Genomic DNA, 26417 nt, shown 5'->3' with positions numbered 1-26417 from the left:
ACTCCATCTCCCTCTCCCTGTCTGTCTCTCTCAGGTGGATTACCTCCCTCATCCCTTGATCCGCTGGTTTTAATTCCCAACAGCTGAAGCTAAAATGTGACAGGACTGCAGCACAGAGCTCCAACACAAGTGATCCACTTTCTGCTCTCTGTTAGCAAGAAAGAGAGAGGAAGGAGCGAGAGATTATGCTTTCCTTCATCTTGACGTTCACAGATGGCGATGTGGATGTCAAGACATCTTCATCAACACCTCCTCCTCTTCATCAACACCTCCCAGCTCTCTCTACTTCTCTACTTCTGTCTCTCAACTATTCTGCTTTCTACTATTCTAATTTCATTTTGGTTCACGTATTCTATTACACAATATTCAATAAGAGTTACAATTACTGTTGATTTGCATTGATAGTTACAGGCCACACACAACAAAAGCACATACTAATGTTATCGAATACAAAACGTTACAGGCCGTTAAAGGCCAACGACCAAATAGTAAATAGCCATAAAAACAATATAAAAGCAATACATATTGGAAATCAAACCTTGGTTACCATCAACTCTATTGGCCCCTATTGCCCTCTATTGAGGAGTAATACAAAATAAATTGACACAAGGTTCCAATTTCATCTTTTTTCCAGGGGCGATCTACTCCTGTTCAGAGTGGGGCCCTAACCTGTCTGTTAACCGTAATAGAGAGCAATATATAGATAAGTGTGTCTTTCCAGGAAATCAATATCGATGTGGCCGCTGATGGTTTTTCAAGGAAAGAGCTTTGTTTACCCCTCCTCTCTAAACAAAGAAGAGGCCAGCTCCTTGATTATATGTTCTTACTGAAGCCTGAGAGAAGACGAGATATGAGGGACAGAACGTGAGGGGGCGGGGGGGGGGGGGGGATTGGTGTCCAATGTTCCAGGGAGAGACATTTGGACGAGAAGAGGAATGAGTCCTCGCTGAAGCAGAGCGGTCTTCACCTGAGGAAACACGAGTGCTGATGGAGACATTTACATTTACATTTAGTCATTTAGCAGACGCTTTTATCCAGAGCGACTTACAGTAAGTACAGGGACATTCCCCCGAGGCAAGTAGGGTGAAGTGCCTTGCCCAAGGACACAACGTCATTTTGCACGGCCGGGAATCGAACTGGCAACCTTCAGATTACTAGCCCGCTTCCCTAACCGCTCAGCCACCTGAGACAGAGAGAAGCGTGAGTGAGAGTGGTAGAACGACACTAAGAAATGGACTTCAGTTCACGTCCTAAGACGAGGGTCACAAGCTTGACATCAGCTACAGTCTCCCTGGGTAACTAGCAATATCTCCATATCTCCATTCTCCTTTTTGAATTGATTGTATTTAGGGACCTGATGTGAGGTAATCTCATCTTCAAAGGACAATTAGTTATTTCTCAGTTGCCACACTTTACTGTTGAGTTGAGACTAAAGAGGTGGTACATTCTTTCTCTTCTATGGAGAGATTTTTTTTCTGACAGAAAATCAAGTGTCTTTTTATTGTAACATAAACACCTCTCCATCTACGTGTGAATTCAAATGAAATTAAATTATGGTTTTATGACATCATTGTTATGGATTATAGGTATTTTATTACTAGAGAAAATATGCAAGCATTTGATTCAAAGCCATGTAAATCAGTATTTGGTGGGATTTTGGTTTAAACAATCTACATTCACAAAGTCACAAATATCTTCCCACTCTTTCAATGAAAAGTTTACGCTGCAAACACAATGCAGCCATTACATTCTACCACAAACACAAATGTATAGAAAATTTGAAAGGTCCAGAACTCAAACTACATATGAAAATAAATATATCCTCCGAGTTGCCTCTGCCCACGAACGCGTCAGCAGACTAACAAACTGGTTTTATTTATTTTCTAATACAATGCAATGGTAATTCTTACGGTATCCACATTATTTTGGTGACAAATATATGGTATGCTAAACAATTGATTAAAAAAATACAATAAAAAACAACGTAATAACTTGGTTACAGCATGGGGTGTGATACTGTACACTATACTGAAATATACCGATTTTATAACTCATAGTATAATACACTTCAGTAGCATCAATATTATATACTGCTTGTTACTTTCAATTATCATGTGAAATATAATTTGAACAGTTTTAACAACTTAAAGCTTATCTGACTTTCATTTCATGACATTTCAAAATAAGACACAGAGGGATATGCAGCAAGGTTACTCAACCTAAAGCATCAATTTCACATTATTCAATAAAAATATTAACATTTCTCATATAGTAAATGATGTAGTATAACTACATGTTTGTGTTCTTATAGGAGCCTTGGGAAAAAAAATTATACAAATAAAACAACTAAAATGCAACTATAATTAAGATCTTAACAGGACTGTTGAAATTAAGTTGAACTGAATTAAAAACGGCCAAACAATTGTTCTTCCAGTGTGTATGTTTGTGTGGGTGTGTGTAGTTGAGTATGGCAGGATGTGTGTGTGCGGAGGTGTGTGTGGTGTGTGCGTGTGCAGGATGTGTGTGTGCGTGTGAGCATGCTCAGCTGAGCTGAGGGGTGGAGGTTGTGGCTCGTCCAGGATATCGAGGCTGTGGGTGGATGCGAGGTGACGGACACCCCTCGTCTCCATGGTCACAGTCGCCATGGTCACAGTCGCCATGGAGCCCTCCCCGCAGAGCTCCCTCCTCCTCCTCCTCCATCACGCTGTCCCCTGGCAGAACACACACCAGGCCAGGGTCGCTCAAGGCCAGGTTAAAGGTCTCAGTAGGGCAGCTGTCCCTTCAGCTCGGTGGCAGCAGAGTTCCTGCGCTGGTCGGAGTGTTGTGTGGACACGGCGGGGGGAGGAGGGGGGGCAGCGGTGTCGGGGGTGCAGGACGGACACACGGCTCTGACGGGACAACCCTGGGCCTGCCCCTCAGCTGCATCCAGCACCACATAGAACTGGAGGACAGGAAGGAGGAGAGGACAGGAAGGGGGAGAGGACAGGAAGGAGGAGAGGACAGGAAGGAGGAGAGGACAGGAAGGAAGAGAGGACAGGAAGGAGGAGAGGACAGGAAGGAGGAGAGGACAGGAAGGGGGAGAAGACAGGAAGGGGGAGAGGACAGGAAGGGGGAGAGGACAGGAAATAGGAGAGGACAGGAAATAGGACAGGACAGGAAGTAGGACATGAAGTAGGACAGAGAGTGTTTACACATGTGAACTCACCACTTTATTAAAAACTGAAAACGACAGACATATCATCTAGGTAACCCTGGTATAGACGTATCACTTAGGTAACCCTGGTGTATCACCTAGGTTACCGTGGTGTGGTCGTACCCGTGGCGGGCTGGTGGTGTTAGGCGTGGTCTCATCTGTGCTGCTGCTCACGCTCATGTCATCCACTGACAGATGCTCCCGGAACAAACTCCTAGACCTGTGAGCCATAACACAGTCAACTTGGAACAACTGCAGTTTGAATTTCTCATCACATTAAATACATTTATTATCATCTCATTTGTGTATTTGGATTGCTATGTTTGTCGCAGGTTTCAGTGAACAACAAGAAATCTTGTTCCCTGGCGTCCTCCATGTAAAATATGTGACTTTAAATGATGGAGAAGTTGGTCCGCCGATGTATCCTGGTGATGGACTGGATCTCTGTTACACTGATCCAGGTCTCTGTTATACTTCACTTTTCCATAAGACAGTAAATGCAAACAGGCCCCATGACTCGTCAACCAGAGTCTGGAAAGATCCATTTCACAGTCCGATGTTGTCTTATAGAGTTAGTGCCTTTGTTTCTCCGATCTCTGTGACCCATCCCTTCTCTTGAGGCTGGGGTTGTGTTCAGCTACAACACAGGATGAATTTCAACAGAGGTGTGTGTGTGCGTGTGTGTGTGTGTGTGTGGAGGGGGTGTTAGTTTTAAGAGGGAGGGTGATGTGTGGGAGCTAAAACCAAACCGAGGTAGTCAACCTGCATTCAAGTGCGAAAGGCAATTTGTGGCAGAGCTATTGGGGCCCGTGTAGCGTCTCCACAGGGCTATACCTCAGCGGGTCCATTTGGGGCCCCAAAAATGACCTATTTTGCTGTGTAATTGCTGTAGAACAAGCTAAACCAAGCATGTCATTGAAAGCGTGCTTTCTCCACAGAGGAAACCAAGCACGCCCTTCTCAGAGGAGGGAGAAGAGGGGCTGTTTTGTGAGTCAAAACAGGCGTTTCTCCGGCATCGTGTCCCTAAGCAACCAAAACATCCGCAAAGAGAATCAGCCACTTACAGCCGTATCAACGGGATATAAAAACAAGAGAGAGAGGGAGAGAGAGGGGATAGTGTGTATGGTTTATATGTATGCTCTCCGCGCACACCTGCGAGCGCTACTCTGCTGTAGTGCATCCACACCTGCATCACATGACCCTCAACACACCCTGTCACCTGACGGACCCTCAACACACCCTGTCTCCTGACGGACCCTCAACACACCGTCTCCTGACGGACCCTCAATACACCCCGTTACTTGACGGACCCTCAACACACCCCATCTCCTGACGGACCCTCAACACACCCCGTCACTTGATGGACCCTCAACACACCCCGTCTCCTGACGGACCCTCAACACACCCCGTCTCCTGACGGACCCTCAACACACCCCGTCTCCTGACGGACCCTCAACACACCCCGTCACCTGACGGACCCTCAACACACCCCGTCTCCTGACGGACCCTCAACACACCCTGTCACCTGACGGATCCTCAACACACCCCGTCTCCTGACGGACCCTCAATACACCCCGTTACCTGACGGACCCTCAACACACCCCGTCACCTGACGGACCCTCAACACACCCTGTCACCTGACGGACCCTCAACACACCCTGTCACCTGACGGATCCTCAACACACCCTGTCACCTGACGGACCCTCAACAAACCCCGTCTCCTGACAGACCCTCAACAGTTTCTGAAACAGAAACTGTAGGCTGAACTGACTTTCAAATTTGGGATTTTTTTGTACTTAACTAACCACCATTCACACATTACTTGCACCTCCCCTCCCCTCCCCTCCTCCCCTCCCCTCCCCTCCCCTCTCACCCGTAGCAGTAGGTGATGCAGGCAGCGATGGAGAGCAGGGTGATGAGGCCGGCCATGCAGGCAGCGATGGCCACGTTCCTCCTCTTCTCCTGCTCGGCCTGCTGCAAATCCCACCACTGCAGGTCGCTGAACTGGCACCGCTCTCCCATGTAGCCTGACACACAGCTGGGACACACAGCAGAAAAACACCTCACACACCCTGCTAACACTTACTGTGGAATACAGGCTTGTTTCTTTGGCTAACCAAGTGGTGTTTGATAATCAAAGTATTTGGATTCAATTTAATTCACATTTACATTGACATTTATTCATTTAGCAGACACTTTTTTTCTCATTCAAAATATGATTTTGAAAAGACTGAACAGATATATTCAACTTTTACGAAGTAGCACCCTAGTCCTCAGGGCCCAGTGTCCTGTGTGTTTTAGATGTTTCCCTGCTCTAACACACCTGATTCAAATGAATGTCCATTTTAATCAGGTGTGTTTGAGCAGGGGAAAATGGCCAGGGTTGAAGAAAACTGAATTCTCAGATACAGCAGCATGGAACAACACTGCCACCTAGTGCTCAAGTCTGGTCTGACAACACACATCACCCAACACAAACACAAAACACATCTGGCGTGCCGTGACCCTAAATGTCGCTCAGAGGTCAGAGTTGGCTGAGGGCGGGGTCCTACTTGCAGGCGTAGGACTGCATCTCTGGGAAGTAGAAACAGGTGCCTTCGTAGAGACAGTAGGAGTCGTGGGAGGAGGGGCAGCCCTCCACAGACTGATGCCCCCTGATGGTGGGGTCCACTGGGCTGCGGGTTGTCACTAGCACTGCCTTGGTCTGCGTCTCTGTGGAGGAGCGGGGAGAGGTGACGTAGCTGAGCTCCACCCCTGTACACCTCAGTAGATCTAGTCTCATCGTGTTTGTGTGGCTCTTTGCTACATGTCCCAGAGGGCTTCGTATACGCCCATAGAAATGCACCTAAACTGACCTAAACCCACAAGGAAGACAAGGAAAAACTCCCAGAGGAACATGTACAGCTGTTCTCTATGAAAACGTAGTTTCTTTATGAAAATATGAATCATTTCGTAAGCTAGAGGTGAGGTTAGAGCTGTGCAGATGTTCTCAGAAATCCCTCTCCGGCTTCTTAGCTACTACTGAGCCCCTCAGGTGAGGCCTGTGGTCCGTCCTGGTCACAGAGCAGGGCCTACTCACCCTGGCAGGTAGGTCCATGTCCACTGTACCCGGCCTGACACCTGCACAGGTACTTCCCCAAGCTGTTCACACACTCCGCCTTCTCATCACACCTGTGTGATCCCAGCGAGCATTCGTCAACGTCTGGTGAGGAACGTCCACAAGTTAGGGAGTTACACAGCTCCACCATGGGCACGCATGTCTAAATCTCAGTGTGTTTGATGGGGACAGTGGGGAAAGGGGGGGTTTGTGTGCTTGTATGTGTGAGGGTATTGTGTGTTGTCTTGCACATTTGCGTTTTGTCTTGGCCAGGTCGCCGTTGCAAATTCGAATATGTTCTCAATCGGCTCACCTGGTTAAATAAAGGTTAAATAAATGAAAATTGTGCGTGTCTGAATATGTGAGTGTGTGACTGCCTCACCTGTGCAGTGGTGTCCGTCTCCAGTGAAGCCAGGACGACACTGGCAGTAATACCCCCCGGCCGTGTTCACACACTCTGAACTCTGAACGCTGCACTGAGACACGCCCACCTCACACTCATCCACGTCTGCACACAACCACAGTCACACACAACCACAGAGTCACACACAACCACAGAGTCACACACAACCACACAGTCACACACAACCACACAGTCACACACAACCACAGAGTCACAAACAGTACTTTACTTCGACAAGCCTCATGATTTAATTAAAGTCCCCGTCCTCCCCCTCCTCTTCCCTCCTCCTCCTCCTCCCCCTCCTCCCCCTCCTCCTCCCTCTCCTCCTCCCTCCTCCTCCCCCTCCTCCTCCTCCCCCTCCCCCTCCTCTTCCCTCCCCCTCCTCCTCCTCCTCCCCCTCCTCCCCCTCCTCCTCCCTCTCCTCCTCCCTCCTCCTCCCCCTCCTCCTCCTCCTCCCCCCCCTCCTCCTCCTCCTCCTCCTCCCCCTCCCTCTCCTCCTCCTCCTCCCTCTCCTCCTGCCTCCTCCTCCCTCTCCTCCTCCCTCCTCCTCCCCCTCCTCCTCCGCCTCCTCCTCCCCCTCCCTCTCCTCCTCCTCCTCCCTCTCCTCCTCCCTCCTCCTCCCTCTCCTCCTCCCTCTCCTGCTCCCTCCTCCTCCCCCTCCTCCCTCTCCTCCTCCCCCTCCCTCTCCTCCTCCTCCTCCCTCTCCTCCTCCCTCCTCCTCCTCCCCCCTCTCCTCCTCCCTCTCCTCCTCCTCCCCCCTCTCCTCCTCCCTCTCCTCCTCCCTCTCCTCCTCCCTCCTCCCCCTCCTCCCCCTCCTCCTCCTCCTCCCCCTCCCTCTCCTCCTCCTCCTCCCTCTCCTCCTCCCTCCTCCTCCCTCTCCTCCCCCTCCTCCCCCTCCTCCTCCTCCTCCCCCTCCCTCTCCTCCTCCCCCTCCCTCTCCTCCTCCTCCCTCTCCTCCTCCTCCTCCCTCCTCCTCCTCCCCCCTCTCCTCCTCCCCCTCCCTCTCCTCCTCCTCCTCCCTCTCCTCCTCCTCCTCCCTCCTCCTCCTCCCCCCTCTCCTCCTCCTCCTCCCCCTCCCTCTCCTCCCTCCTCCTCCCTCTCCTCCTCCTCCTCCTCCCTCTCCTCCTCCCTCCTCCTCCTCCTCACCCACACACAGGTCTCCGTCTCCAGAGAAGCCCTCTCGGCAGATGCAGGTGGCACTTCCTGTCTGCACCAGGCAGCGAGCGTTCACATCACAGCGCAGCGACGAGCAGTCGTCTTGGTCTGCAGCCACAGCAACAACAACTGATCAAGCTTCTTTTTCTTTTTATCCAGGGTAAAATACAAATGGTGCATGTAGTAGGTACAGCACATAACTAACGACCCAAAGTGTATGGTTGTAACTGTATTTCAGGGTTATGGTTATTTAGCACCAAGGAACCATCTGTATTTTAACCAGACAACATCATATGATCTATCTATAGTATGATCCATGGTGTGATCTATCTATAGTATGATGTATGGTGTGATCTATCTATAGTGTGATCCATCTATAGTGTGATCATGGTGCCTACCTGAGACCATCTTCTCTGTGAAGAGCGCCGGCTCCCTGCTGTGCTCCAGGGGGGCGTCGGCCTCTTCTCCGTCCGAGGAGAGCCCAGGCAGGGGCAGGGGCATGCTCTCATCGTTCAGAGTCTTGTTCTTCAAAGAGAATGGATCTACAGACTCTCCCCAATCTCCAGACTCTGTCAAACCACAAAACAAAGCAAGAACAGTGATCTCTTTGGTCGTGTCGGGAGGCAGGCAGGTGACTGTACACAATAGGAATTGAATGTAAGCATTGGAAGCATGGAACAAGAAAATCCAAAATGTGATGGGTTGATTTGATGTTTTGGTGTGTGCCCACCTGCTGGTCTGCTGGATGTGCTGATGGGTACACAGCTGTCCCCCTGGGAGGGCTGGTAGTGGGGGAAGCAGGAGCAGACAGGGCGCCCCAGTCTGCTCTCACACACCTGGGAACAGCCCCCGTTCTGGTGGAGGCACATGTCCGCTCCTGAAGGAGATCAAATCACATTTTGTTCACACACAGCCCTTCTGACGGGCCCATTGAACTGCACCTAAACCAACCAAGGAGAGAGAGATCATGCCACCAAATACAGATTAAAACTAAAGTCACGAGCCTGGCTTGAAGATGTAATCCCTTCCTTCCCTCTCCTTCCCTCTCTTCCTACCTGGCCTGGCCATGGGATGAACCACCACAATGGACGCCGGTTGAACCACGTTGCCGTGGATACGCTCCAGTTTCTCTCCGCTGCGTTTGTCGAAGCTCCCCAGCGAGCGGCGCTCCCGGTCGGAGACCCACACACGGTCCTCAAACACCGCCAGGTCAAAAGGTCTCCCTAGACCATTCAGAAAACACAACACAAAACACCAGGGTTTAGAGCATCTGGGTAGACAATAACGTATCGGTGTGTACGTGGGTGTGTGCATGTATGTGTCTATAGGTGTGTGTATGTGTGTACATCTGTGTACATATGTGTGTACATGTGTGTGTATGTGTGTACATGTGTGTGTATGTGTGTACATCTGTGTACATGTGTGTACATGTGTGTACATATGTGTGTACATGTGTGTGTGTGTGTACATGTGTGTACATGTGTGTACATATGTGTGTACATGTGTGTGTATGTGTGTACATGTGTGTACATATGTGTGTACATGTGTGTGTATGTGTGTACATGTGTGTGTATGTGTGTATGTGTGTGTGTGTGTACATGTGTGTGTATGTGTGCACATGTGTGTGTATGTGTGCACATGTGTGCACATGTGTGTGTATGTGTGCACATGTGTGTACATGTGTGTGTATGTGTGTGTGTATGTGTGTATGTGTGTATGTGTGTGTTCAACAGAAACCTCACCTACTTCGTTCTCTGTCAGCAGCCGTCTCTCCGAGCCATCCAGGTTGGCGCTCTCCAGCGCCCCGGTGCTGCTGTCGCCCCAGAACACGCGCTCCTGGAGGAAGTCCAGCGCCAGACCGCAGGGCATCGCCAGCCCGCTGTCAGCCACCACCCAGCGCTCGCGCCCGTCCAGCGCCGCACTCAACACCGCCGGACGCCGGCCCATGTCCGTCCAGAACAACTTCCTCCAAAGGGAAAACAGAAATAATGACTTGCGAGGAACAGCTGGAGTTTGGTGTGGTGTGGTGTGGTGCGGTGGGGTGGGGTGTGGTGCGGTGGGGTGTGTGATCTCATTCAGGAGTAGTAAAAATAGTTTCTGAAAGACAGTGAAGTTTTAAAATAGACACTTTGAAATAGTCTATCACTTAAGATGTTGCATGCACTAGAATTATATTTTACTTTGCAAGAGGGTGAACAGCGATTCCTCTTGGAGCGTGGATCCCTTTCCTTATCACTGTTTCTCTGTCCAGCCCGTTCAAAGTGCTGCGCTCGATAGTAGAGAGTCTGAAAGAAAACGTTTCAGAAAGGAAGGTTTTTGAGAGGACAAGAAGACTCAATATCCCCCAATTTCAGTTCAACAGTGGTCAGTAAAATAGACGTCCACAGACTGGCGTCCTGGCCCCACCCCCGGTCGGTCCAGTACAGCCTGCGGTGGACCCAGTCCACAGCCAGCCCTTCTGGGGAGTCCAGACCCTCCCTCACCACAACCTCTCTGGACCCCCCTGCCAAATCCACCCGCTCAATCTTCCTCAGAGTCGTACTGGCAAAGTACACCTGGGAACACAGACAGAAGCACAGTCACAGACGTGTTCAGTATGCACGCAGACCTGCCCACAATACAGGCAGACAGAATGCTGTTACAGGACACGACCAATAGGCGGCAGTAAACCTGAATCCTGTATTGGTCCAGTCCCATAGCGACAGAGTTTCTGTATTTTAACACAGCATGGACTCTCGTCCAATCCCGTACTTTGTTTTGGACGGGATCATAATCCAAGGCGATCACGTTTCCCTGAGGTTCGTCCAGGAGTCTGTGGTCACCTGACCCGTCAAGATTCACTCTCCTGACATCCACCGTGTTGGCAAACAGCAGGTAAGGAGCTGGTCCTGCAGGGGGTGAACAGGAGGGCATCGATACAGAAGGTTTGGCTGAAAACGTCCGCCGGTGACGATGTGGCTTTGCGCGGTTTCACCTAACCCACCTGTGGCCGAGCAACGCCTGCCGTCCTGGTGGAGCCGGTAGCCTGGAACACACTTACACTCCCAGTGGCCCAGGGTGGTGGGGGAGCACAGCTGACTGCAGCCACCTCTGTCTGCTGAGGAGCACCCTGGGGACACAAAGAGACACTCAGAGAGACAGGGAGAGAGACAGGGAGAGAGACAGGTAGAGAGACACGGAGAGAGACAGGGAGAGAGACAGGGAGAGAGACACGGAGAGAGACACGGAGAGAGACAAGGAGAGAGACAGGGAGGAGACAGGGAGAGAGACAGGGAGAGAGACAGGGAGAGAGACAGGTAGAGAGACACGGAGAGAGACAAGGAGAGAGACAGGGAGAGAGAGAGAGAGAGAGACAGGGAGAGAGACAGGGAGAGAGACAGGGAGAGACAGGGAGAGAGACATGGAGAGAGGGTGACACCCAGAGACAGGGTGACACAGAGGCAGGCCTGGAAAGGTTTCTTTGTTTGACATTGTTTCATAAGTTGTGTAGTTAGAGGTAAACACTGAAATACTCGTTCCTCAACTGTTCCTCAACTGATTTCTGTTTGTATTTATTTTTCGGTGTATTTCTATAAATATATAGTTATACGTTACAGAATTCACTTACAATTCTCATATTATTAAATACATAAATACATTGTGTTTGTACCTGAGCAGGACAGGCCATCAGGCAGGAGTGTGGACCCCTCGGAGCACACACACACAGGCCCATTCTCTGAGCTCACACAGCCCCTGTCACACTGGGTCATGTTCCCCTCGCATGGGAAGGTCTCTGTTGAGGCAAAAACACACAGTCTCCAACACTCAAACACGCGCTGTATGTCTCTTCAGCAAAACAGGCGGAGAAATTAAGGAAATGAAGAGTTATTTGGATACAAGAGAAGGTTTGGATATAAAGAAATGTTGCTCACGCACCTACACTTTATTGTTTTGCATAAGATGGTCAGACATTCAAATGTGCATTAATCATTTTACAGAGGCTCGGGAGAAAAACACACCTCAACTCTCATCTGCCAGCATCAGCCAATCACACAACTGATTTATCATTAGCCAATCACGCCACCCACCTGAGACCCAGTCTATGATCTATGATCATATTAGTATGTTTCTGCTCTTGCATCCTCCCCACCTCCTCCTTTATCTCCAACCAACACACCTAGAGGCAATCTGCTGGGGGTGGGTAGAGCTCAATGGTTAGAGCAGGCTGCAGGTTCAAAATCCCCCTGCTCTAAATGTAATCATTCCATCTGCTGCACCCTGGGAAGCCCATCTGAGTACCAGTGACTATTACAGCACACTTATTCTTTATTTTATACCTACGTTATTTTGTTGATCATTGCAATGTCATTCCGCCATGTAAAACTACCAACCATATTGAGTTGTCAGTGCTGTCTTTGAACATCTTGGAACAAAGTCCTGTCAAAGATGTCGGTAGATTACGAGCCATATTTAGAACCACCTTCCACTACCATGTCATGTAAGGAACCTAAAGCCTTCCGATGTTATCACCGTGAAAATATTCAGAGACTATTTTTGGCTGCAAAACCACTTTTCCGGACAGAGCGAGGCTTTGACAAAGGCAGATGGTTGGTGGAAAACAATCTCCTTAACCCCTGCCTCTGTGTAATCCCTTTATAAAATCAGCTCTAATCCAAACAGGTGAAAGTGTGACGACATGAGAATGGCCTTTGAGTCCCAACTTGTGATGTAACTGCCCAGGAGCATAATGTACTGTACTCTACTGTACTCTACTCTATCGTACTCTACCATACTCTATCGTACTCTACTGTACTGTAACACACTAACACTTAATACTCTCGTGAACAACCAGGTCTTCCTTGGGTTGATGACAAAGACAGGTGTCAGCATGAGGTTCGCTCATGCATGAACAAAGATGGCTGCTTTCTTTAGCAGGACATGATACATAATGCTCGTTTTACAGTAGATCTTACATTGTTATCTTTAGATTATATAAAAATGTATTATTATTACTTTCTCAGACCTTAAAGTAAACGTAACTGATTCATGCCTTCCAACCGCCATACACATGACACATAAAAAATTATCCATTTCATTTACATCCATCTCTAATCCAAGTTCTTTCTCAAGAAACAACAACACAGGAACCATAAGAAGGGATCAGTGTCATCCTTTTCATTGTCTTCCTAGACTGTAATCTTCTACACCTTGCCAAATGTTGTCTTCTAACCAGCTTAGCACGACATGACTGCTGACTAAATATGTCCCCTATTTACAACGGCGACTCATCGCCAAATCTGACTGTGTCCAGCTCAGTCCATCTCATCCGACAGAACAGGCACAGTGGCTTCCATAACGACATCAGATCCGTTGTCGGTTAAAAGATTCCCGAAGTCCACCTGAGTCATAGAAAGACAGGAGGTGTTCATACAGCAACAGCGGTCCCAACCTCAAGCAAAACACGTCATATTATGCCATCAGTGTGGATCTAGGGAGAGGGTAGGTTTCACGTTTTGTGTGTGTATGTTACTACAGAGTCTCATTATTTACTGGAGATCTCCTGGAAGGTTTAACGTACACATATTCTTCCTGAGGTGATTCTCCCAGACCCTGACACCTCAGGAAGGACCTCTGGTTTGACCTTGGTAACCTTGGTAACCCAACAGGACCTTTGCACCAGTCTGTCTGGTCTCCTTGACCCACTAGATTTATTATCCATGTCGAAGGGACTGCACCCCTTTGAAACCGAGTCACTCAAAATAACGGTTAAAATACCTCCCCCAACCCAAACATCTGAAGTGTTGATGTCTCCCGTCCGAGAGAATGTAAAAATAGCCGTAATCTAACGCCGACAAACGTAGCCTAACGATTAAGACCAAACAAATACCATCGTGTTTTGAAAGATTTGTTCAATTCAACCATCCACGCAACACAACAAAACGTTTTCCTCCATCATGACTTTACTAGAAGCCCAATTGAAGCCACTGAACAGTCTTACCTTGGCAGGTTCTCCGATCAGGCAGCAGAGCATATCCTTGGGGGCACGAGCAAAAGTAGGACCCTGGAACGTTCTCACACCCCAAGGAGCAACCATGGCTCCACAAGGCGCACTCATTAATATCTACACGGGCAAAATATGAAAAGGTGTTGACATATGCACTTGGGTTTTTATGTTGTTTACTGTATAGTACAGTATTTATATTGAAAATTCATTTCTTGAAATACTACATTTGACGTAATGAGGATTTGGCCAACATTTTTGTAGGTAAATTGTAGACTAGGTGGCTATGGTACTTCACCTTCACAGTGATTTCCATGCTTGCTGAGGGCAAAGCCCTCGCTGCACTGACAAAGACCCTGTTCAGTTGGGTTGGAGCACACGTTTACACAAGGCCCTGCGTGTCCATCACAGCCTGCATGCACAGATGAACGTTAATACATGAAATATACTATGGGAAACTTCTTCAACTCTGTGCGGGTGTTTAAAATGAGCAATGGTAACCTGGAGAGACAGGCACGGGGTCTTCTATTGGCTGGTTGAGGGGATGTACCACCTTCACATCTATGGGGGGGTGCGCCATCCGCTTCCGGTTAATTTTTTTCGCCGCTCCTCCTGTGTATTTGTTGACCTGTTTTATAGCCCGCGATGCGGCATCAGTGTAATAGACTCGCTCCATGAATACAAATATCCCCAGAGATTGAGACCTGGCGGAAAACACAACTGATCTGATTAACTTTACGTTTCAATTCTCCAGGGTATGCATGCGCCTTGTTAGATATAGGCCTAACAAATCCCACGCCACTAGAATGACCTTTGTTGTCCTATCATACAATAATTGTATCACACATGATAGCTGTCTACGTTCCCGATATTTTCATGCTAAACGTACCGGAGAGGCTGACTGATGGTGTTGATGACATTTCCGTTGTAGTCACAGGAACCAATGGCACTTCCTCCTTCAGAACCGAACTGGACCCAGAACAGTCTCTTGTCTGTTCGGTCGATAGACAGTGCCCTGAGTTTCTCAGCCATCTTTAAAACTGTAGTGGTCATCTCTCCTGCCATGTTAGAGCGCTGGATACTGGGTGTGATGCCGTCAGACAACCAAAACAGAAACCTTGGGAAAAGAGGAAATGTGATGGGATTGGGTTATGATAAATAGGGCCTACCTCTGAAAGAAATTAGTCTTTTCAGCAAGATGAACACATATCTTATAAGACTTCTTTGCACTTCCTACTGCGTATCCAATTTATTTAATGTACAATACAAGATCATGTTTAGCATTTGTGTGCAGGAGTCAGGTGGCTGAGCGGTTAGAGAATCGGGCTAGTAATCAGAAGGTCGCTGGTTTGATTCCTGGCTGTGTCAAATGACGTTGTGTCCTTGGGCAGGGCACTTTACCCTACTTGCCTCGGGGGAATGTCCCTGTACTTACTCTAAGTCGCTCTGGATAAGAGCGTCTACTAAATGTAATATGGGAATCATTTTGAGAAAGACTGAGGAGCGGACAAGTTATGTTGAGCTATGTTTGTTATGAGTTCACAAACTGTTGACTTATATCTAAGTCACTCACTGTTGGAAACTACTGTAATGCAATAAAATGGCTGGCATGAGGCAAAAATCCTCACTGGTGAAAATGGCTACCGTTGTCTAGCCAGCCATGGGAAGGCATGTGAGAGTCTGTCAGTAGGTTTGCACCTACGTGCCAGCCATGCTTGAAGAAGGGAGAATATTTCATGGCCCAGCATTTATAGCACAGACAAACAAGATGGCTGCCAGCTGCGATTGGAAAATACATTTTGTCTTGTTTCACTCTCACTTCTTGAGAGTGCGTTTCGTTGCGCTTTCATGGTAGACATTTTTTTTAAAGTTTTAGTCATTTTTTAGCAGACGCTCTTATCCAGAGCGACTTACAGTAAGTCCATAAATAAAGGAGTTACCTGTCACTCGGGTCGATCGCTATGCAACACGGCTGAGATAAATATCTTAAAACAGTCCTCTCATTTTTCTCATTTGCTTCCATTCTCTTAATAGTTCCCTTTTCTTCACTTGACCAGAAGACAACATTCTGAATCCAGTCAACCGCAAGACCCGAAAGGCCTTTTTCAGATGAGTATAATTTCTGGAAAGAATTGAGATACAATTTTCAATTAAAACTGCACATATTGCTGATGTGTTTCAGTTAAAATATGATAAAATGCATACCCCCATGCAACATGGCAAAATCACTCACACAGCATGTTTTCATATCCAGCACCAGCACATGGTTTAACAATACCATAGCCTATGGAAGCCAAACCTCCATAGGCTACACATTGGTACACTGGTCTAGGTGTTATCATACATGGGTTTTTCAGTCGAAAAACAAGCACCTGTCTCTGTGCGCCATCCATCGCAGCCTTGTAGACGACCCCAGTGGTCCTGTCAGCCCAGTATACTCTGCCCTCCTTGTAGTTGAAGTCCAGTAGAATCGAGTTTCCAACCCCGGCCACAAGCCTTTTTCTGTTCCCTCCATCCAGGTCCATGCGATAGATGGCCTTACCATGGCCGAAGATGAGGTAGGGCTCTGGAACCATTCAGGGGGGGGCATAGGTTATCCGAGAGGTAGGTCATAGATAATATCAGGGCCAAAACACAGCTGATGTCTGACCCTGTGTGGTACATTCTTAATGTCAGGTCATATATGCTCTAACAGCTTTTTCCTCTGGGAATGTCATGTTGTCTGATGTCAGTATGAAACCACGTTAAACAAGGGGCAGGGATGAACCGTGCTGCAGAAAGATCCAGAATGTGAAGAGCCCAAGGTGGGACGAGTCGTTAAGAGCACGGTTGCTGTAGACTTTGTGAGACTAATAGACGCAGTCTTTAATGGTGAGCTGCTTGGTTCTGATGTCATTGTTGAACATGTTAGATCGATGTTTCTCGCTAAAAAGCCTATTAGTGGCGGAAATGGGGTTAAGTTCAAGGCAGGCAAGCTGCTTTTGAACAAACCAGCGGTCTCCAAGCAACATCAGCTTTCACTACCTCCTTTCACAAGTGATAAAAAATATTTGCATGTGAATGAAGTTAGTCACGGCCATCACTGAATCACAAAACCCAATTCCTCTCAATTTCGATAGAAGTTAAAGTTTTATTGTATGGTTTTGTATTTCTATCTTCCACAATATCACCCGTAGAAGCAATTTCCAATCACAGAAATAAAAAATGTAAAATATTTTCAGGTGTTGATTTAAGTTACTTGAGCAGCTTGTTAAAGATCATGTCCGCACAGGAACAGGTCAGTTAAACGCACATATTTACTCTGAGGTGAAAGGTCCTAAACATGTCCTGGCTGTGTCATCCAAATGGCCTTTTATTGACACCCGAAAACATGGTAATCTAGGATAGTTCGTCAACACAGATGTATAACATTGTCCTGTGCGTCCATGGATACCGCTTCTAGTCGCCCAGGAATGAGGAGGACAATGAAGCTGTTAGCAGCGCGCAGCAAACAATGAGTCATCTGTATCTGAAATGAGTTTCCATGATGATCGCTAGTGAACTGTTAAGGCGGGTCATAGCTAAGTGGCTTGGACACAGCATGCAAGGCCAAATCAGGCAAGTTGAAGACGTTTTGCGTGTGAATGCCAAGATTGGTCTTTTTGAACGAATTATTTTGTAAAAGTCTCATTTAATCTCAATGTGAATTCTCTGTTCAGTAACACTATTAGTAGTTCATATTTGACACAATTATGCTGGACAGTTGTGTAAAGAGGTTCACATGCTGTAGATCGAAAAAAACAGATAGATTAATTGGCTGATTGGCTTGTAGATTAATTGCCTTAAGTGATTATCCAGCTACCTCAAACATTCTACAGGTCCTCTCTTTATTTACCCAGCTGAACCTGTTCCAATTAAAGTATTTCTTATCCCCCACGAGATTGCACAGCACTTCAGTATTCTGTGGATAGTCATGACATGAGTCGAAAACATCCATATGAGTTGGTCTGGTTGTTTATGAGCTTTCTGTCCAGTCATGGCGGTGGCGAAACCCAGGTTATTGTTGATAACCACTCTCGATTACAAGAGATAACCCTTCCCAGAAGTCTTCACTGTGGCATGTGGATTCTCAGTAAACCTGTGTGGCCAGACTGAACACCCACGACAGGCCAGACGGTCAGCTCAACTGGAGGCACATCACACACAGGCCCAGCCAAGTTCCTGTGACGTGTGGAAATTTGTAAAGTGTGTTTGTGACCCTCCCTCTTCAACCTTCTCCCAGGTGGTGCAGACGACCCTTGAGTATAGGTAGCCATTGACCAGCTGGCCGTAAACATATATATAAAACTGTGTGTATAATATGTTAGGCAAAATATACAGTATTGTATATTTGGGGATTTTGGAATGTGCCCAAAATCTCCCATAAAATGCATTTCGCAGCAGATGAGTTCTAACTTAACATCAAACCTGCTCAAATCAAACGCAAATACACCTTTTCCTTCCTCACTCTAAATATTTATACCCCAGATCAGATTTTACTGGGTGCACTTGTCCCTGGAAGTGTTCCAAGTTCAGGTACGACAGAACAGGTGTGAAACCCAACTCACCCACACAACTCCAGTTGCTACCCACACCCGACACGGACCCACTCCAGCATTCCCTCCCAGGCTCCGACGCTTCTGCCTTCCGCACAGAGAAACAGACCAGCAGAGCCACAACTGTAGCAAGGAACATAATCCTGAACTCCGTGGTGGTCAGCGGAGCCACTCTTCACTCACGCTCAGGCATTCCCGCCGTCAGACCGGGGCGTAGGAGAATCCCCCGAAACTCTGCAACCGTCGCCGTAGGTCTGTGGGCATCCTTGTCTGAGGCTACGGCGTAGATCGAGAGAGGAGAAGAGAGGGAGGTTCACATCCCCCAAAAAAGGAGGAAAACGATAGACAAAAGCAGAAGGTTGTGGGCACGGAGAGGAAGGGAAGGTTTATCTGCGCCTGGTTTGCCCGTGGATCTGGCTGTGTGGGATCCAGTAGGCTTTTCTCTCCAGCCCCCTGGTTGCTTAGCTGTTTTGGAAGCAAAGTACGAAATTCCTGACACCCTCGTGGTAAATTTTACACATCCCGGTCTGAGTCTGGGGGATTTTCCTCGCACAGGAGTCGGTGTCTGAAGCTGAAAGCCGAGTATGCAAGTGATGAGACAGAGCTGAAGCAAAGTCCAAGAAAATAACAGCAACTCACCCTACTCCACCCCCTCCCTAACCCCTGTCCCTCTGTGTGAGTGAGTGAGTGTGTGTATGCATGTGTGTGTGTGTGAGAGAGTGAAAGAGAGAGTCATGGAATGAACCTCTTCTTCTTTTGTGGTGTCTCTTCCTTGAACAGATGAACTCTGACTCCCATGTCTGCATGCATACATTAGCATAAACCAAGACATACCCATAGGAACATGACCCTGGGATGCAAACACTGATTTATCAGTCCAGCACTAAAACATTGCTAACTAATTGCTTCAGTGTTCCTGCCACTCTCTGGGACAACCAAACACTGTTTCACGCAGGGCATCAACGTACACATGTGCGTATGCATGTCTGTCAGTCAATTAGTATTTTGTTGGCCTGTTTTTTTCTCTTAAGGGTCACTGTCTCCTCCAGAGAATCCGGCTGTATGAGTAATACGGACAACGGATGGTTTGAGGACATGCCGTCAGGGCCTCTCTTGTTTTCTGTTTATCCAGGATAACAACCGTCCCACTTCATCTAAAACCCCTATTCATACCCTTGTTGACTAGCATATTGTTCCCGGCGATACTGCGTATAACCCACGAGTGGCTCTATGGGGCTTTCGTGAACGAGAGGACCCTAGTGTCTTCAGCCGGTATACAGGATAATGCCCTTAGTCCAGGGTAATGCCTTCTTCACATGATTTCATGGGATTTTATCCTTGGAGTTATGTTGGACTTTTACAGCCAGCAGACCCCCTCGCAAATCCATCAAATAATTTCTCTCGAGCCATGAACAAGCCAGGAACATGTTGCCTTGCATGTAGAATATAAGTTCGACCAGAAGTAGGCGGGCTATGACGATTAGCTTCTCAAAGGAGGGGCAGTGAAGGTGTCAGGCTTCCTTCCGGCTTAGAGGTTCCTCTTCCACTCTGACCACCCTACCTCTCCAGCTCATCGTGTTTGTTAAACATCCTGTGTGTTGTCATGATTACAGAACAGCTGGTAGGACAGACAGACAGCGCCCAGGCACAGCTGGCGACAGACAGGGTATCCATGGGAATGCCTTTTTCCGGGTCCACCCATGTTACTGGGATTTACAGGACCACCTGGTTAAGACAGGCATGACCCATCGATTATCGGTCGTCACCCGCTACCCTGAGAGACTGTATGAGGGTGCAGGAACGCACACATTTGTGATGTACCGCTGGGATGTGTGCGTTTCCGTCCTTGCATAGACACAAGCACAGAGACACACACTGGGGCAGTGCTTTCAGACTGACAGTGGAGGAGATTACTGTGTGAGGTGCCAGAGAGAGCTGTAACGCTGCAGAACAGATGCACCTGTCGGAGGGTGAAGACAAGGCAAGGAGCCCATCACTCATGAGATTATCACCTCAAGAGTTTAGCAGGCCCGCTAGCACCGTTAATGCATGTTATGACTATGATGGCTTTCTATGTATAATATATAGCACTATCAAAGAAAGATACATATATAGCTTGCATTCAGTGCTGTGTAAAAGACAAATATATGTTAGCCTTAGATGTTTGTTTTGTTGCCATCTGCATTTGTGTGTCAGTAGATATATTTAGTTGTTATTTTTAACGTTTCGTCTTTTCATTTGAATAGTCCTGAAATCATTTTAGCATCACTTCTTTGCAATAACAAGAACAGCGTGTATGTCACTGCATGTTTTAGTGATGAACTGCACTTGAAATGTTTCTATTACCTCCAAATACAGTTTGCTTTAATTAAAAATAAGTGTACAATATAATTTCTGTATATAAATATAAACAAAATGTACACAAACTTTACTCAGATGGTCAAATATAATGTCAAAATAGAATTGCATTTTTGTAGAGTAAGGCAACAATGAGCTTACAGCTTAAACCTTGAGCAAGTGGTACCTGTCACAAACAGATTTATGGACTGTGAGTAAAATGTGTACACCTAAAACAGACCTAAACCAGATATGCTGTTTCACAAGACATTTGGCATGTAATGTAATATAGATTACAGTAAACAAAATGTAATGTAATATAGATTACAGTAAACAAAACAACAGATTTTATAGACGTATGTAGGTGTGGCACAACAACAATGTTGTCAAAGTTCTCATATAAACAAGGCTCCGACAATCAGTAGTTATGTATCCAGCCATTCATATAAAAAAATAAGAATAAAAAGAGTATATTGAAAGATCTCCAGAGTATCTTAACTCTTAGCATAGCTGTTGATGCTTGCTCACAGCTGTCAGCTGTTAATCCTGACGTCCGTCAGCATAGAAACTCCGATCGGGAGCTGTCGCTCTTGTAGGTCATTTGAGAGTCGATGCTGGACCTGGAGCAGAGCAGCATCCTCTCTGACTCGTGAGTCTGTCTCCTCGCCCAGTGTTCGTTGGGAAGCGCGGTCCTCTGTTTCAGCGTGAGTGTCTCAAACTTCACGTAGCTCTCTTTCTCCAGCTCGTCGTCCTCCAGGGTCGTGTTGTTCCTGTTGCAGTAGAGTGCCAGGATCTTGTACACCAGCAGGATGATGAGAGGCAAGGCCACAGCGCAGGCCATGCCGCTCACGATCATCAACAACTTGTTTTGGCCCTCGTCATCGAGGACTTCCAGGGTGTAGAACTCTGTGCAGGGGTCTTTCCCCGCGGAGCTCCCCTTGGCCACCAGGCAAACGGAGTATCTCAGTCCAGGCGTGAGGCCCTCCAGCAGGACCTTCCCGCTTCTGGCCACCGTGTCCATGGTTCTTTTGGTGTCTTCCTCTTCGTCAGCAGAGTAAACCACCGTGAGCAGGGTGTCGCTGGGCAAGCCGTCGGCCGCCCAGAGCAGCACGGCGCTGTCTGTCGTCTCCTCGACCACCTTGAGGTCCTTGACGGACTTCCAAGGTTCCTTCTTGGTGCTCTTCTCGTCTGCGGCCAGCTTCTTACCGCCACCTCCCTGCAGGATCCTGGCAGGTTTGGCTGATCCCACCTGCTGGTTGGCAGTCTTCTTCAACAGGGTGGGTGGAGGTGTGGTCAGTGCTCGAATGGTGGTGGATGGGGTTGTCGTGGAGCTGGGGAGGCTGGTGAGGGCGATGAGTGGACTGGTGTGGTTGACCGGGACCGTCTTCAGTGGTGTACTGGTGGTGGTCACTAATCCAACCACAGATACTGTTATTGTGGCATCAGCGTTTCCAGCAACGTTCTTGGCTTTGCAGATGTAGTCCCCGGCATCTTTGTACGAGATCCCATGCAGGCTGATGATGGACCATCGCACTCCCTCACCGGGTGACTCTTGTACAACTGGGTGGAAACATACAGATATTTACAAAAGATTAGTAGGAACATATCAACAGATATTTATCTAAGATTGCCAAGTCTCACATTTTTTCAAACTGAGTTTTAAAAAGGATGCCAAGATTCCAAGAACCTTTCTCACCTCACAGTTCAAGGTTGACAACTATTCAATTATGATTATTATAATAATGATTAAATTTTCAAGTTACATCAAGCAAGTCCCTTTTTAAAACAAGAATTGTATATCTCTACCTGAGTTGGCGACAAATGAGCCGTCTGACTTGGTCCAGAAGAGGTTGGGAGTGGGGTAGCCCGTCGCGTCACAACGCAGCAACACGTTGCTTCCCAGGGAAGATGTGATCTTGTTGGCTGAGATCATGACTGACGGCTTCAGGCACTGGTCCAGTTCAGCCCGTTGAAACAGGACTCCAGCGAGGCCTTCAGGTCCACTGCAGGAAAGGAAGAGGTCCATAAGAACCACCGGCGTGTTTGACATTTTCGAGAGCTCGATCAGCTTAGAGATCCTGCAGTCGCAAAACCACGGGTTGTCCTGGAGCCCTGTCAGCAAACAAAGAAGAGAAGGAGGTTTTCAGTAAGTTGGGTTTGCGTAAGGAAAAGGAACTGGATCTCCATGTGCTTCAAGGTACTTGTTTAGCTTGGATTATTACTAAAACGGATGTGTCAAAGGGTGATGAGTGTCAAGCTGTTAAGCAGATCACATGTGTTCAAATCCATAGCAGAGGTCTTTCTGGATCAGAGTTGTAAAAGACTCTCAATTAAGCCCCCCAGAGCTTATAATACACCAACCTTCTGTAAAATTGCAGAACAAGTTTAACATTATCACAGACTCTCACTGACATTTAACAAGCACATTAATAGGTAAAAACAACAAAATATTTCTGCCTTATAGTCAGCAAGCTAACATAAGATGTTACGATCGTCCAGAAAGAGGTTTAGAATCAGGTGGATGGATTTTGAGTCATTTCATCTATAATCCATAATGTCATTTTACAAATGACATTATGGATTAACAGTACTGACGCTCAGGTAATACTGCAATATAGGTCTCAACTAGAGCCTCTCAAACTAAAGCTAAATTTGGATTTCATAGTGAAGGATTACCCAGAATAAATGTACACAATCACACATAGTTACTTGACGAACTGTGGCAGAACACTGTAACCATATTAGTTTGCTCTTAACTATGGCCAGGTACACAAATTGACTTTGGCTTGTTTCCAAAAAGAACTGACAGTAGGTTGTGTTCAGAATAATAAGGTAGATACATAACAGTAGCCAAGTGGATGTGATTAATCATCTTGTGTTGTCTTTAAGGAAGGCTTTTCAGGCCCTGTGGCCAGGAGAGAAATAACAACAACTATGTAAATAACACAGATTCACTTTTCAGCAGTTTTTGGCTTTGCGTGTGGCAGTCAATAACCAATTTCATGTTAAAAACGTATCTGAATAATTTATTTGGTCATATTTTACCCTGAATGTACCTTGGCCCATTTTTCCATGACTTGAGGTAATAAAACATTTAATTTATAAGAATGGCTATGAAAGGGACATTTTAAATATAAAATATCTTAATGTCTAAATAATAATCTAATGCCCTTGATAATACTACTCAAGTCAAATAAAATAAATGTGTATTATAAAAAAAATAAGTATAATGTTAATTCAAAAACTCCTTTGGTACATTAACAAAACAAGGAAATGTCACTGAACTCCCATTGTCCAATTTTCATCACATAAATAGGCCATTAAAAAGGCTCACATATCTACTCTATGGAAAGGACATTGTGTTTACTTCTAATCCAGTTTCTCCTTCAAGGATGCCAGCTTATTTTGCAAGGATAAGCTAGCTTGCCCTCAAACACCCTATTAACATTATCCAGGTCTTTGAGCGAGACACAAATTCACAGACATCCATCGAACACCCTGACATGCTCCGTATATCTCTCCCGAGTCTGTGATTACTAGAATAATTAGAAACGATTACACGTTTCTTGTACTTTCACAATGACATCAGGAAGTAACATCCAGAAAGTGGTTGTCATCTTAAAATAGCTTTTTCAACCTGAATTTAACTGTCCCTGTTTTCTAGCCAGGAGCCAAAAATACACTTTGAACATGAAACAAAGTGAAAATGTAAGCGAAATGGGAGAAAAAAATCCTCCCATCATCTCAATCAGCAAACCCAACCCAAACACACAGTTCTCTCACCAAGCACCACCTTCTGGGACACGGCGGAGGTGACCGTCGCTCCGTTAAACGGAGGCCAGATATCCACGAGGTCTGAAGGGAGCGTCGTCAGCTTGTTGCTGGACAGGTCCAGGTAAGTTATGTTCAACAGGTAGTGGGCTGCTTCGACCGGCACGTTCGTCAGCCTGTTGTTGTGCAAATCCAGCGTCCTCAAAATGGGCATCTCCTTGAGGGACTCCCAGGGGAAGGTGGAGATGACATTACCGTCCAGCCTGAGCTCGTGGAGAAACTTCAGGTTGTAGAAACTCCCAGAATCCACGGCGGAAACTGAGTTGTAGGTGATCCAGAGATACCGGAGGTCAGTCAGGTAGTAAAAGGCCTCTTTAGGGATTCGCCGGATGCCCGTTTTCTCCACGCGCAGCTTGACCGTGTCCACCGGAACGTTCACGGGGATGTCAGACATGTCCGGGTCGTTGCACAGCACGGACCTGAGTTAACGCAACGAAAGGCTTAGATGTTGTGCTTTAGGACACACACAGTAGGCCTACATCTTTCATACTAGAATACTATTTCCAGAGGAGTTCCAATATAGGCCATTACGGCAATCTATAATCCCCAAATAACTTTAAAGGGGCGATCATTAAACACTCTATGTTTAATGTTGGTAAGATGCTTACCTTATGGATTTTACATGAGGTTTTATTGTTTATTGATGACCTTAAATCACTGAGGCACCCATTGCCTAAATAGTGAACAGTGATCAAGTCTTTCCCGTGAAAAAACAAGACCATTTGGTGCATCGGTAAAGGATAATAACAATACCTGAAATCATAGTGGATGAACAAGCATGTCTGAATTCTGATAGCGTGAAAGAACTGTCCAAATACCTGGTGCCTGTTCCGTCGCTCCGTCCGTGATACACGCAGGTGCACTGGGAAGGACAGAAGGAGCGGGCCACACTGACGCAGCAGAGCAACACATGAGCGCAGAGCAGACGATGCATGGTTTCACCAGATCAGCCCCAACTGTTCACGGCTCAGGGAGGCGAGAGATCGGGAGAACATACATCTGAACTCATTCAGAAAGGAGAACCCCCCCCCCCCAAAAAAAAAACAACAAAAACAAGCACCAAAACACAAACGTCTGAGCAGAGGGAAAGAGAGACCGTCCGCGAGCGCGCACACATGCAGGAGACACATCGTACAGGTGATTCGAGAGGAGGTGAGCAGAGGGAGGGAGGGAGGAGGGGAGGGCGGGCGGGCGGGCGCACTAGGGGGCAAGATTAGCAGAGGATTTCATGGGGTTGACTAGGTCACACAAGGCGGGGGAATCAGCAATGGGGACATGCGTTAATCGCTATAGCACAGGAAGGTTTCCCTTCCCATGATCCAACTCTCCTACACCGCCACCAAGTCCCTACCCCCCTCTCGCCACCTCCCCAAGGCCAGCAAAAAAAAAAAAAAACACTTCTGACTTCTGTTTTTTGGGGTGCTAGACTTGGTTGCTCCAGCAGGTTTTTATTAGCATCTTCTTCCATGACACTAGTGTTGATCCACACTAAGCAGGGCGAGCCAGGCGGTGGCGTGAGGAATCTCCAAGTGACACCAGGGTGCAAGCTGTAGTCTGGGGCTTGACACACATCCCAACTGGGAGGAGGGGGCTGGAGACGGAGGAGGCTGTACCCTGGGTACGGTCAGATCCACAACGGGTTTCCCTCTGTTGGGTGATTAAGGATGAGAGGAAAACTGTTAGTGGGTTCTGAGAGGAATTGATTGAGGTGTGTTGACAACGAGGGTTCACTGAAATATGGTGGTTGAATTTTCTGAAGGTTGTTGAAGGATTTATGTTTCATAATGTTCATAATGATTATGAATAATTCATAATGTTTCACGTAGAGTATCTACTGAATGATGATC

General features: G+C 47.1%; 2 protein-coding genes across 3 annotated transcripts; both read right to left on the bottom strand.

The window, feature by feature from the left end:
• Nucleotides 1-1850: 1850 nt before the first annotated feature.
• egf (epidermal growth factor) lies at nucleotides 1851-19038 on the bottom strand. 2 transcript variants are annotated; one of them, XM_062476984.1, is made up of 23 exons: nucleotides 18415-19038; nucleotides 16201-16394; nucleotides 15769-15950; nucleotides 14718-14945; nucleotides 14330-14532; nucleotides 14127-14240; nucleotides 13826-13948; nucleotides 11498-11620; nucleotides 10832-10957; nucleotides 10600-10736; nucleotides 10255-10403; nucleotides 10029-10133; nucleotides 9591-9814; nucleotides 8904-9071; nucleotides 8579-8725; nucleotides 8247-8417; nucleotides 7840-7956; nucleotides 6673-6798; nucleotides 6273-6395; nucleotides 5746-5905; nucleotides 5067-5231; nucleotides 3317-3413; nucleotides 1851-2941 (listed from the first exon to the last, which is right to left on the bottom strand). In XM_062476984.1, exons 1-23 carry the CDS (start codon nucleotides 18539-18541, stop codon nucleotides 2762-2764), a joined length of 3489 nt encoding a protein of 1162 aa, XP_062332968.1. In that variant the 5' UTR covers nucleotides 18542-19038; the 3' UTR covers nucleotides 1851-2761. The 2 variants fall into 2 exon arrangements, with proteins under 2 accessions (XP_062332968.1, XP_062332969.1); XM_062476985.1 differs by lacking the exon at nucleotides 18415-19038 and adding an exon at nucleotides 17121-17264.
• Nucleotides 19039-20744: 1706 nt separating this feature from the next.
• Nucleotides 20745-25889, bottom strand: lrit3a (info leucine-rich repeat, immunoglobulin-like and transmembrane domains 3a). The gene is made up of 4 exons (XM_062476995.1): nucleotides 25389-25889; nucleotides 24523-24989; nucleotides 22546-22851; nucleotides 20745-22299 (listed from the first exon to the last, which is right to left on the bottom strand). Exons 1-4 carry the CDS (start codon nucleotides 25502-25504, stop codon nucleotides 21296-21298), a joined length of 1893 nt encoding a protein of 630 aa, XP_062332979.1. The 5' UTR covers nucleotides 25505-25889; the 3' UTR covers nucleotides 20745-21295.
• Between the last annotated feature and the right edge of the window lie 528 nt (nucleotides 25890-26417).

This window comes from Osmerus eperlanus, chromosome 13 (genome assembly GCF_963692335.1).
Source record: "Osmerus eperlanus chromosome 13, fOsmEpe2.1, whole genome shotgun sequence".
NCBI lineage: Eukaryota > Metazoa > Chordata > Actinopteri > Osmeriformes > Osmeridae > Osmerus > Osmerus eperlanus.
Note: the sequence above shows the minus strand (reverse complement) of the source record. Positions and strands in the feature narration are given on the sequence as shown.

Coding starts and splice junctions, on each gene's coding strand:
- lrit3a (XM_062476995.1), bottom strand. CDS start 25,504: ATGCATCGTCTGCTCTGCGCTCATGTGTTGCTCTGCTGCGTCAGTGTG. Junction 24,990..25,388: donor AGCGACGGAACAGGCACCAG/GTATTTGGACAG, acceptor GCGTTAACTCAG/GTCCGTGCTGTGCAACGACC. Junction 22,300..22,545: donor CTCATTTGTCGCCAACTCAG/GTAGAGATATAC, acceptor GTTTCCACCCAG/TTGTACAAGAGTCACCCGGT.
- egf (XM_062476984.1), bottom strand. CDS start 18,541: ATGTTCCTTGCTACAGTTGTGGCTCTGCTGGTCTGTTTCTCTGTGCGG. Junction 6,799..7,839: donor AGACGGAGACCTGTGTGTGG/GTGAGGAGGAGG, acceptor GGTTGTGTGCAG/ACGTGGATGAGTGTGAGGTG. Junction 5,906..6,272: donor ACATGGACCTACCTGCCAGG/GTGAGTAGGCCC, acceptor GCTCCTCCACAG/AGACGCAGACCAAGGCAGTG.